At 43.5% G+C, this 12,672-nt stretch overlaps 1 protein-coding gene across 1 annotated transcript; it reads right to left on the bottom strand.

Moving 5' to 3' along the window:
- Nucleotides 1-1,736: 1,736 nt before the first annotated feature.
- Nucleotides 1,737-11,710, bottom strand: LOC147321585 (uncharacterized). Its single transcript, XM_086305712.1, has 4 exons — nt 11,637-11,710; nt 9,601-9,688; nt 4,896-5,648; nt 1,737-3,595 (listed from the first exon to the last, which is right to left on the bottom strand). Exons 2-4 carry the CDS (start codon nt 9,607-9,609, stop codon nt 3,179-3,181), a joined length of 1,179 nt encoding a protein of 392 aa, XP_086161838.1. The 5' UTR covers nt 9,610-9,688; nt 11,637-11,710; the 3' UTR covers nt 1,737-3,178.
- Nucleotides 11,711-12,672: the final 962 nt, after the last annotated feature.

The raw sequence follows: 12,672 nt of genomic DNA, 5'->3' as shown, positions 1-12,672 counted from the left end.
TTTACAAGACAAATGTTCATACTGCACAGCAGAGGTTCCCAAAGTGTGGGGCCTGCCCCCTAGGGGGGGCGCAGAGCCATTGCAGGGAGGGCGCGGCATGAAAAGAAAAAAGAAAGAACTCTTGGACACTGCTAGCATAATTGACAGGTTTTTGACGGGGCTCCCACAGAAACGCAAAGCAGGAGATGAAGCGTCGCTGAATATGTTTCCAAACCAACTTCATTCTAAGCCAAAGACGAGAAAATATGGTGAAGCAAATCTTCCCTTTGGCTTCACCTGCACAAGTGCCGAGGTAGGTCTCCCTGCAGAATTAGTTTCCCTGTGTCGGGAGCAGCGCTGGGCTGTTTAAATCACAGACAAACAGGATCCCACAGCTGTTTATGTTTTTGAACCCATTTTGCACAGAGAGGCATTTTTTGAAAAATGTATTGACAGCAATGTTGAACATTATTACACAGGAAAAAAAACAGCACGTAAAATAATTACACCGTGATGCCTCTGCCTTTGTAAATGGAGGGACAGTAACTGTGTGTATGTAAGCCTGTAAAACCTGAAGATAGTCAGAACATTTTTCTTGTAAAACAAAGGAGCAAAAAACGTTTGGGAACCACTGGAGAAAGGTGAATGTCTGTGAGCACACTGATGTAACATCACTTAAAAAAGATTTGGACACAAGACAGATACAGGGACACAAACATGAGGACACTAATCACATCACACAGAGACAGATCGGAGGAGAAGGACAAAAGAAACAAACAAACCAGAAAACAAGAATTACAAGAATCGCAGTGACACGGGAAAATAACAGGACATACATATCTGTACTTTCATAGAAATAACAAACAAGTCCAGAACAAAACTGAAAATACTGAGTGAAAGATCAGGACAAACAGACAGTAACAGACAACAGAGCGTCAATCATTCAATAAAAGTGAACTACAAGGTTAAAGAAAACAAACTTAAGTTTACAGGAGCAAAACTGGAGCTTTAAAAGCATTTTAATGAACTAAAAACTTTTATTATGATGGTCCAGCCATGAGTGACACCCTGATGAAAGCTTGTATGAAGCTAGATGTTAAACATGAACCTCCTGATATATTTGTTTATTTTAACCATTGTGTACAGTGCTTTGTGACTGCCTGTTTATGAAAAGTGCTTAATAAATAAATGGCCTGTATTTATATAGCGCTTTACTAGTCCCTAAGGACCCCAAAGCGCTTTACATATCCAGTCATCCACCCATTCACACACTGGTGATGGCAGCTACATTGTAGCCGCAGCCACCCTGGGGCGCACTGACAGAGGCGAGGCTGCCGGACACTGGCGCCACCGGGCCCTCTGACCACCACCAGTAGGCAACGGGTGAAGTGTCTTGCCCAAGGACACAACGACCGAGACTGTCCAAGCCGGGGCTCGAACCGGCAACCTTCCGATTATAAGGCGAACGCCCAACTCTTGAGCCACGATCGCCGAAATAAACTTTACTTTCTTACTAAAGCTTCAGCCCGCTCGCACCCTCAGCTCTCATCTAATGGTTTACCCCACAGCAGGGATATTTATAATTGAGCTAATTGTTATATTATAGCTGTTTGTCATATTTTGCGACTTTGTACTATATTGTATTATTTAATCCATTTTAGTCTGTTATTGTTCTTACTGTGTTGCAGCAAAAGGGATGAATAAAGTATTCTGATTCTGAAATTTTAGGTCAAGAGTCTGAAATACAAGAAGCGACATCGTGGCTCAAAGCTTTTATTTTCACACCAAACTGTTTTCATAAGATAAACTTCATACACGGTTTAGCATTTGCAGGATTTTCACAAAATTATCGTTGAGCATTTGTATTTATATAGCACATTTAATCATAACAGCAACGTTGACCAAAGTGCTGTACAGAAATAAAAAGTAACTCGTGCCAAATAACTTATAAAGTTGTGAAATAGATTCAGTAAACAGAAACAGAATAAAAACAGGAAAGGAAAAATCGACACGACACAGCTGAAGATCTAAAAATCTTTTTTCATGGTCTTGAAAATCAAACAGTTACAACAACTACATCTTCATCACCATCAGTTTTAAGAAGAAGAGCACCGGTTAACCTTTCAGATTTTGTCTTCAGCTGGAGAATCCAGTTTTTAAAAACAGCGGCGTATACAGAGCCTCGACCCCACCAGTTGATAACAGAGGACATTTTTGGCATCTCTGCAGAATGATGAGTAACAGGCCGGCACCTCCACAAAGCTCCTTCCAATCTCATTTGCAGACACAAACAATATTCCAAGCAGCGTCTTTTACAGTGTTTTTTGAACCGTGAAGCCATGTTGTCAGATGCTGATATGGATAGTTTAAGAAATGCACACAAACCTTTATACACTAAAAAAGGGGGGAAAGTTTGAGGGAACAATTTACAAGTTTTTACACAAACGATTCAGTGCTTCTTTCTGGGCTGCTTGTGTCCCACCAACTAAAATGACTTTTATAGCACTGGTTTAACTGCAGAAAAGAGTCATTATTATTTAACAAAGTCACCAAGTACTGAGCCATGGCTGACTAACAACATCCATCCATCTTCTGCTTATCCGGGGCCGGGTCGCGGGGGCAGCAGCCTAAGCAGAGAGGCCCAGACCTCCCTCTCCCCAGCCACCTCCTCCAGCTTATCCAGGGGAACACCAAGGCGTTCCCAGGCCAGCCGAGAGATATAATCTCTCCAGCGTGTCCTGGGTCTGCCTCGGGGCCTCCTCCCGGTGGGACATGCCTGGAACACCTCACCCAGGAGGCGCCCAGGGGGCATCCTTGTCAGATGCCCGAACCACCTCAGCTGGCTCCTTTCGATGTGGAGGAGCAGCGGCTCTACTCTGAGCCCCTCCCAAATGGCCGAACTTCTCACCCTATCTCTAAGGGAGAGGCCAGCCACCCTTCGGAGGAAGCTCATTTCCGCCGCTTGTATCCGCGATCTCGTTCTTTCGGTCACTACCCACAGCTCGTGGCCATAGGTGAGAGCAGGGACGTAGATCGACCGGTAAATTGAGAGCTTCGCTTTTACACTCAGCTCCCTCTTCACCACGACGGACCGGTGCAGCGTCCGCATTACTGCAGCGTCCGCACCGATCCGTCTGTCGATCTCCCGCTCCCTTCTCCCATCACTCGTGAACAAGACCCCGAGATACATGTCCACACTTTATAATGACCTGTGACTGCTGCTGTCGTTCACTTCAACGTGTTTACATTCGTGACGGTAACGATTAATCGAGTGCGTGAAGCTTTTCTCACAATGTCTGCACTTGTATGGTTTCTCTCCTGTGTGGATTCGTTCATGCTTCTTCAGGTCACTTGCAGTGATGAAGGATGACCCGCACTGGTCACAGAGGTGCTTCCTAACCCCACTGTGGATCAGTTCATGGCGCTTTAATGCACTTGGCATGGGGAAGCTTTTCCCACACTCTCTGCAGTAGCTCAGTTTGAGTCCAGTGTGCCTGCGCTGATGCAGTTTCAGGCCCGATTTCTTCTTGAAAGTATTTCCACAAACGTCACATCGAAACGCTTTCCCAGCTCCGCAGTGATGGCAGGGTTCAGGACCGGATCCACTGGGTTCACTCTGCAAAAGACACAGTGACAGCTGTTGGTTAAATGGCAATATGCATTTCTCTATAAATACATAGTTTAAATAAGCTCATTCATCATTTTTTTCTTGAATGTAATGCAGCATACATTCAGTCAACATTACAAAATGGCAAACTGGCTTTACAGCGAATGACTTTGAGAGCAGCAGTGTCAGTGAAGGTGTCAAAACCCTGCAGATAAATACGGAGATATCCAAGTGACATTTTCAGGTCTGAAAGAAAAGATTGACTAAAATCAGTTCTTCTTCAGCATGATTTTTTTATAGCCAAATTTGTGCATCAGTACGAAGGGATACAAGATACGGTTACAGCGGAATTGCACCAACTTAATTTCTATGACGCAAAAGAACAGAAACCAGCATTGGATGATTGATCTGCTCCATCAGGAAAAACTTTGGAACAAAAGTTTGTGCTCATGGATTGTATGCAATTCAGAGACCTGTGACTCTGAAAATGTCCATATTATGAAGGAAAATTTGAAGTATTCTAAAGTCAGTGTTCGAAAAGAACAAAAACAAATCAGCTCACGCTGAGGGGGTCAGGTAGGAGGCAATGACTGATTATCGGTCACATCATTATACTGTTGGTTAGTGCAATATTAAACTGTTGGAACAGATTTTCAGCAGATCTCAGTTCAGTTTCCAGCTATTGTAAAATAAAATTGAGAGCACAAAATTACTTTTTAAACATTTATTTTTGCTAAAGCGATTTGATGTTTTTCAGCTATAAATGAAATCAACCCATGTCCTTTCCTGCTATATCGAAAAATTTGTTTAGTTCAGCTCAAGTCAAGATCTAAAAACAGCGCAGTGTTTCATAACGCAGGACACTGGAGCAAAATCAGAGGTAAGACCAGTTTAAATGAATGGGATTTTTCTGGCCTTATTCTTTAGGGTAAAGTGAAGAGTTGAACCCAGGCCGGCTGCTCTCAGCCATGCAGTCGCCTCCTCATCCCAAACAAACAGAAATTATTTATTTGACTAAAATTCAACTTGAACACTTTTTTTCTTTGGGTTAAAGATGTAGAGTGTGAACTAGGGCAAAAAACATTTAAGACCCAACTTAAGTCAAGGTTGTGAAATGTTTCAAGAACCTGTGGAAGGATCATTCATGGTTTCAGCTGCATGCTGGGAGAGACAGACAATCAAAAACACCCAGCAGTCGAGGCCCAATTCCAACCACATGACATTATGTCACCGACCACGGCCACCAAACATTTGCAAACATGCTAACAAAATTTAACGAGCATAGAAATGTGAAAATATAAATACATACCTCACAGTAAGTGCACTTTCTGGTGTGGATCTGTTGGTGCACTTTCAGGTAATCTGGATCTTTATAAGCCTTTTCACACAGGTCACATTTATAAGGTCTCTCCTCAGTGTGGGTAAATTTGTGAATGTGTAAGTTGTAGTATGTGACAAAGCGTTTCCCACACTGGTCACAGCAGTACACATTATGTCCAGTGTGAATGCGTTGGTGTTTATTTAGGGTCCCCATCTGCCTGAAGGTTTTTCCACACATGTCACAGCTGTACGCCTTAACCGCAGAGTGGGTGAGTTGATGACTCTTTAACGTATACCTGCGAGCAAAGGTTCTCCCACACTGATCGCAGCTGTACGGTTTCACTCCGCTGTGGAGGCGCTTATGATTTTCCAAGCTCTGTTTCTTTGTAAAACACTTCCCGCACTGATCACAGCTGTATGCTTTAAGTCCGCTGTGGATGAGTTGATGATTTTTTAGGTCACTCTTCTGAGTAAAAGACTTTCCACACAAGTTGCATCTGAACGCTTTCACTCCGCTGTGGATGAGTCGGTGTCTTGTCAAATTTCCAGCCTTGGAAAAATACTTCCCACAAAACTCACACCTGAACGGACTCTCCCCGGTGTGGATGATTTGATGTCTTTTTAGGAAAATCTTTGCAGTAAAAGGCTTCCCGCACTCATCGCATCTGTATATTTTGTCGTCCTCTTTTCTGTGAGCTTCATCAGCCTCCTGAGGGCGCGGACTTCTCGGTGCCTGTTGGTCCTGCAGAGAGAGAGATACAAACAGAGGCAGTGAAAGGACAAACATAGAGAGACTGTGTTGTTGATTGTTATTTGTTGTACACAGTACTACTTTTACTCTTTATAATGCTGCCATAACACAAAAGTTTGCCTTAGTGGGATCAATAAAGTTTCTATTTATTTATATATCCACTGTATTGACAACATCACAGCTTGGACAACCTTGAATGACGAGTTTGGTTAAAAGGTTTTTGCCTCAAGGAGGCAAAAGCCTGCCAGCCAGCCTGCTGTGCCCACACTCTCACTCTGCAGGAACACGCAATCTTGTGCTGACCAGCTTCCTGGTCGCAACTGACCATTGCAGTCTGTTTAAAGTTCTAAATCATCATCCCGGTGCCAAAGCAGCCAGCCCCTGACCAGTCGCTCTGAGGCCAAACTGGTTCTTCAGCACATTAAAGTGGCCTCCTTCGATCCACATCAACATGCATCCTGGGGTAAGAGACCCACTGAGGATGCTGTTGCTACAGCACACACTACACTGAGTCATCTGGTGCAAAGCGAGAACTACACGTGGGTCTTCTTCATCTTCAACACCACCCTCCAGACATCCTTACAAACAAGCAGCACCACCAGGGCTTCTCCACCCCATCTGCATCTGGATAAAAGACTTTCTTAAAAACTGTTCGACTCAGCACCGGTGTTGAGGTTAAGTTCTTTCTTTGGTGTATCGGCATGATTGAAGCCAAGAGGCTTCCACTTTAGCGATTTTGCGAGCCCTGAGCTGGTTTATTAATAATGCTTAATGCTCAGTGTTGCCAGTAGTCTGTAGTAACAAATAAGTTGCCATTAGAGCAAACATATTACAGCAGCAGTGGTTCAACTCATGTAAACTCAAAAATATCTAAGATAGACCCACACATCCATCTGTGCATGTCCATGGCATAATATATAATCATTTAAATTACGTAAGTATCACCTTGGTTCAAACACACAGAGAACTCATATTAAACACAGTGGTAGTGTAGTACTACAAGCAGACATTCCCTGGCTCGAACCATCATTAAAAGGACTTTGGCGCCATCGTGGCTCAAGAGTTGGGAGGTCGCCTTGTAATCGGAAGGTTGCCGGTTCGAGCCCCGGCTTGGACAGTCTCGGTCGTTGTGTCCTTGGGCAAGACACTTCACCCGTTGCCTACTGGTGGTGGTCAGAGGGCCCGGTGGCGCCAGTGTCCGGCAGCCTCGCCTCTGTCAGTGCGCCCCAGGGTGGCTGTGGCTACAATGTAGCTGCCATCACCAGTGTGTGAATGTGTGTGTGAATGGGTGGATGACTGGATATGTAAAGCGCTTTGGGGTCCTTAGGGACTAGTAAGGCGCTATATAAATACAGGCCATTTACCATTTTACCATCGTGTGGCTGAATAAAATTACTACACTATGGCGGCGGCAGCACATGCCTTCAATCACTATGTGAAAATGTGCAGCTACAACTCACTAGAAAGTAATTCAAGCTGCGGCAAACAAACAGATTTAAGGTCATTTACTCAACACAGGAATGCACCTCACACGATGAGGCGACAACAAGCTGACCTGGAAGTACTATCTCTCCCTCTGGAGTAGCAGCGCAAACTCATGCCTACGTCATTTCCATTAACCTCATTCAAAACAATAGATTAGATTAGATTAGATTAGATAGAACTTTATTAATCCCTCGGGTGGGTTCCTCTGGGAAATTCGATTTCCAAAAAAGCAGAGCACCGACAGTATTGCAGGAACGGGAAATGTCCGATCCTTTTATACAGCCGGTTTCCCTCAAAGCTGTTTACTGAGACCACTGCTTTACTCTTTACATACCCATGACTGTGTTAGAGCCTGCCAGAGCAACACTTCAATTCATTTGCTGATGACACAAACGTTGTAGGTCTCACTTCACAGGGCTAAGAGACATCCAGATATTGACCTGCAACTGAACATCACAAGAACCAAGAACTCATCCTGGATTTTAGGAGGATGCAGAATGATGACCCCAGACGGACGTCTCCTGATTAGTCAAAGTCAAAAAGATGTTATTTATCCTCACGGGGCAATTAAAATAGACGATACCTTGCCGACCATACATAAAATACACAAACATCACATTGGGGAGACGGGTCAGGCTGGTAGCACTGGCCGGTCCTTGTCTTTCCTCATGCACAACATGAGGAAAGACAAGGAGAAAAAAAGAACTGCCCCCAAACTGAGCTCCAACAGGGAGATCAGTTTGAGAACAGAAAAAAACAAAACACCTCAGCACATGAATCATCACATCTGACAACACAGACCATCAGAGCTGTGCACCCTGTCTTCCATCTCTGACTGTCAACACCACTGTTTCACAAAAAAAGGCAGAGCATGTGTCTGCACTTCCTAAGATCGCCGACGAGGAGCAACTTGGAGAAGTCAGAGATGGCGGCCTTTGACCTCACATACTGCCTGACTGTGGGGGACACAGAATCCACGGCAACCGACAGCAAGAAATGTACATCGCATCATCCATTCTGCTGTAAAGATCACTGGCTGTTCAGTCTGGACACTGCAGTGCACTTTACAGTATGCTTTGTAACAGATTCTCATTTTTCATGTTATTTACATCAAATCATGCCCAGCCGCAGTGCCTAACACTAAGCTAACACACTGAGAACGGTAATGAAAGTTTATCAGGTCTGCACGTTTTTATGTTTTCTAACGTAGTTTAAACATGTTAGTTTGGTAATATCTGTTAGTACAGCTGAGACTGTCAGTCCACCAGGATTTACTGACCCCAGACTTCCTACTTAACCTGTTATTTTCCAACAGAATTAGAATATTGCAGATTTCTGACTAAACACCTAAATTTAGGATTTAAAAAAAAACAATGTATGGAGAAGTGTTAGTTACACATTGTTGTTTTTTTTAAACTTGAGAATGAACTTATACAAAATGCAGCAAGATATTTAAAAAACAGTTTAATTGATTATAAAATCCACTTTAAATACACCACGTCAGACCCGATGACACATTCATGCTTTTAAGCATCTCTTTATTCAGTACGGTTGCTGGATACACAGAGCTGCAGGACCTAGCACCATATTTAAGTTGGCAGGGCACGATACCGCAGGCCCCGCCCCAGCACTACATCAGATTCACATCGGTATCGGCAGATATCCAAATTTATGATGTTGGTATTGGACATAAAAAAGTGGTATCGTGCCATCTCTAGTTTCAATTTAAAGATCACAAATAGTTCTTTCAGACTGTATTATGATTTATACATTTACATTTGGATCATCTGGTTCTCCTCCCACTGTTCACTCACCCAAAGTCTCGTGTCCTGAGCTGAAGTCAGGGCCCTCACACAGGAAAAGATCGGTCGTGTGATATTCCCGTCTCTGGACAACGAGCCAGCTAACGTCACACGTTTCCTCTGAGAAACACTTTGATGAGGTTCTCACATCGTATGAGAGTCTGACAATGTTAGATCCACTAACACAAATGTTTTATTCCCCATTTGTTACCAGGTGCTGATAGTGTTCAGATATAGGACAACATGTAGTGAGGTCAACTTAACTCATTCACTGCCAGCCATTGGCAGTGAATGAGTTAAACCCATTGACTCATTCACTGCAATTGACGGCTATAGACGTCAATGGCAGTGAATGAGTTAAAATCCTCTCAAAGTACCATTTTTACAACTTGATAATAAGAAATTACAACAACACACAGACTCATCGGTCAGTGACAGGTTTGCTGAGATGGCACCGATGGAAAAAAAAAAGCACTCGCAGAGATTTGTTTCATGTGAAGGTTAAAATTCACATGCTGTGATCAGCAGCAAAGTTGGCAGAGCAGAATAAACAGCTGGAGCATGACATCTAACAGTAATGCTAAACAGCTGTGACCATAATAAGAGCAGCAGCAGCTGATGAAGCACAAACTCTGTAACGGTGACATTTTCCTCACCGAGCTCATCGTTTCCTCTGTAGCGGCTGAGCCAAGTCCAAAACGTTCCTCCGCTGCTCCGTCAGACTCTTCTCCTCCTGCTGATCAGCTGGGGCACAGAAACAGAACAACAAATAAACATAATTCGTTTCTTCAGTTTTTCCTGTGACTTTAGAGCCACAATAATCCAAAGACTTAAATTCTCCTCCTTCAGCAGAAGATCTGACAAAGAGTCGTGTTTTTAATATTTTATGCAGCACTGACTGATTTATCTGCCTACAATCAGTGAACATACGCAGGTCTGCTGTTGAGTTTCTCCTGCTGTAACGTTAAAGGACAGTGTAGCTGACTGTGCAGGTGCCTGTAAAAAATGTCAAAACAACCTTCTGCCATCTGCACTCAGATGAGCAGAGTCCATACAGACGAACCTGAGGCAGCTCCACACAGCAGACGCGACCTCCATGTCTGCTTTACTTACAAAAACACTGTGAAATAAATCTAACGTCAGGGTTTTTTCTTCTTTTGTCCAGGATGATTTTAGTTTTGAGTTAAAATTGTATTCAAGTGCTAAAGCATGAAGTGCCAGGAGCTGATAACAGAACAGCAGGAAATGATCACTTATATTTCTGTTCCTGTCGGCACAGGTGGAAACAGTGCGCACATTCTTCGTTCAAGCTGAAGTACAGATGTTACTGCAGTACTCGAGTACAAGTCAAAAAGTCTCTGAAATGCCTAAAAGTAAAAAAGCAGCTGGTTGAAGCTGTTTCTGTGCAAACATAACTCAGATTAATTTAATTATACTTCATTTTTTTGTAAAACACACGCAGAGAAACAGCTGTTTAAGTTCGCCTACATTGGAGATGGCTGACTTTGCAGATCTAAACAGAAAAATAAATGTTTGCCTGTTTCATCTCTGCGTCAGCTACATCAGTCCTGAGTGAAAAATGCTTCCACGCCACGTTTGTCTTTTATTCTTTTAGTGTCGTCGCGCCCTCTGTGAGGTCGGGGAGGCACACATGAGGTGAGACGGTACCACAGAGGATTAATCACAGATTACGGCTCACTCGACTGCAGTTAATCTGATAGGTCATTACATTTGTTTTCATGATCAACACATTTGGAGAACTGCAGGCATGCTGCACATACGTGTAATATATCCAAAGAATGCTCACAGAATAACACGTATGTACTAAATGCATATGGCAGCAGGCTTGTTCTCTTTAACATCAAAACGTGTCACAGCTTTTCAGAGTTTTTAAGAACGTGTTCAGAGTAAGTTTACATTTGTGGTCATTCACGGCGTTCCTGCGCCTTCCCATGAAAATTTCACTGTTCAATACATTCAGACTAATGAAAATTATTATTAGCCATCAATAAACAGCTTAAAAAGCCTTACATGCAACGACGCACTGCTCTTTTACCAGCAGAAGCAGCTGTGCTGTGTTATTACCAAGTGCTGAAATCCTGAATGAAGACAGCACTGAATGCATCGCTGATGTTTATTTTCAGCGGTTAAATAATTATTTTTTAACCAGGAGGATTTTTTCTCCATCCTTTCATCCGACCGTTGTCCCACTAAAACCATTTGGCCGACGAGGGGCTTTGCTGTCCCGTATAAAGAAGTCAGGTCTGCCCGGAGCAGTTATAAGTCTAGCTGGACAGCGGGGCTTTGTTTTTGTCAGGCATTTCAATTGTTCAGCCCTCATATTCCCGCTGATGGGCCTCAAATCAGATTCTGAACAGGCATCTGCGCGGACAGCCATACTGCAGTGGCAGCTTCTTTAATGTCACCAGTTAAACTCAAAACTCTCGTTTTTCCTTCTCATGAACGACACTCCTGCAGGCTGTCGGGTGGAATAAAGAAACCTGCATTTAAAGATGGAAAGTTCCCCGAGTTTTGTTTTCCGGTTTCCTTATTTTCCGGTTTGTCGGGACCTCCGACACATCAGTTTGACATCATCCGCAGTCAACAGCGGGAGCACCGCGGAGAGCAGCAGAAGACCTCCTCAGGAGCTAAACCCAAGATTAACTGAGCTTAAAGTTAGCTCGGTGCTTACCTTCAGATGAAACCGAGAGAAACTCCTCGCCGATGCAGCCGGACGTCTCCTTTCCCCTCATCTTCCGGTTTTCTGGCGGGTGTCAAACAGTAATAGGTGCTTTACCGCCACCTGCTGGTGTGGAGAAACTGAACTCGTTCTTTGACCTCTGTGAGGTTTTCAGTCAGTTTCCCTCCTCCAGCCTCATATTTCTGACAGTGTAACAGAACTCGCCCCGTGGTTTCATTCACTCCACGATAATCCCATTTTTAACATCTCTGTTCTGAACTATGTTTTTTTAAACCAGTGTGTCATCATATGACAGTTTCCTCTCTGCTCAATTCTCCAGTTTTCCTTTAAATCGTGTAAAACCATCCTTGTTTCAGGTTCTGCATTATTAAGCTCTGGATTTCTGTTCCCCTTCAGTGGACACGTTTTGGTGGCTTCTTTTGGTGATTTCTCTGATTTTCTTCTTTTACTCCAAAATGATATTTTAACAGGGTCAAAGTCAGGGTAATAGACATACAGCAACATGAATTAGCAATTTTGGTGACTTAGAAAGTTGTCAGTGAACTGAGCTTCATAGCATGGCCTCTTAACTTCTTGTGAGTGATTATGAGTAACCACAGCTGCTGACTTCTCTGAGGCCAGTTAAATAGTACTCATTAGACACAAATGCTACAATGGGAAAGTCTATGGAGCTCAGCATAGATCTGAAAAAGCGAATTATTGATTTGGACAAGTCAGGAAAGTCACTTGGGGCCATTTCAAAGCAGCTGCATGTCCCAAGAGCAACAGTGCAAACAATTGTTTGTAAGTATAACGTGCATGGTACTGTTTCATCACTGCCAAGATCAGGAAGAAAACGCAAGCTATCACCTGCTGCTGAGAGAAAATTGGTCAGGAGGGTGAAGAGTCAACCAAGAATCACCAAAAAGCAGATCTGCCAAGAATTAGAAGCTGCTGGAACACAGGTGTTATTGTCCACAGTTATACGTGTTTTGCATCTCCATGGACTGAGAGGCTGCCGTGCAAGAAGGAAGCCCTCGCTCCAAAA

This window comes from Aulonocara sp. 'chitande type north' Nkhata Bay, linkage group LG9, assembly GCF_057382095.1.
Source record: "Aulonocara sp. 'chitande type north' Nkhata Bay isolate Kocher_YH1m ecotype deep benthic linkage group LG9, A_spYH_male_GT1.1, whole genome shotgun sequence".
NCBI classification, from domain to species: Eukaryota; Metazoa; Chordata; class Actinopteri; order Cichliformes; family Cichlidae; genus Aulonocara; species Aulonocara sp. 'chitande type north' Nkhata Bay.
Note: the sequence above shows the minus strand (reverse complement) of the source record. Positions and strands in the feature narration are given on the sequence as shown.

What these genes read in the sequence shown, in the direction of transcription:
- LOC147321585 (XM_086305712.1), bottom strand. An exon ending in GAAAGTGCACTTACTGTGAG is followed by an intron (nt 3,596 to 4,895) that starts GTATGTATTTAT and finishes TGTCTTTTGCAG; the next exon opens with AGTGAACCCAGTGGATCCGG.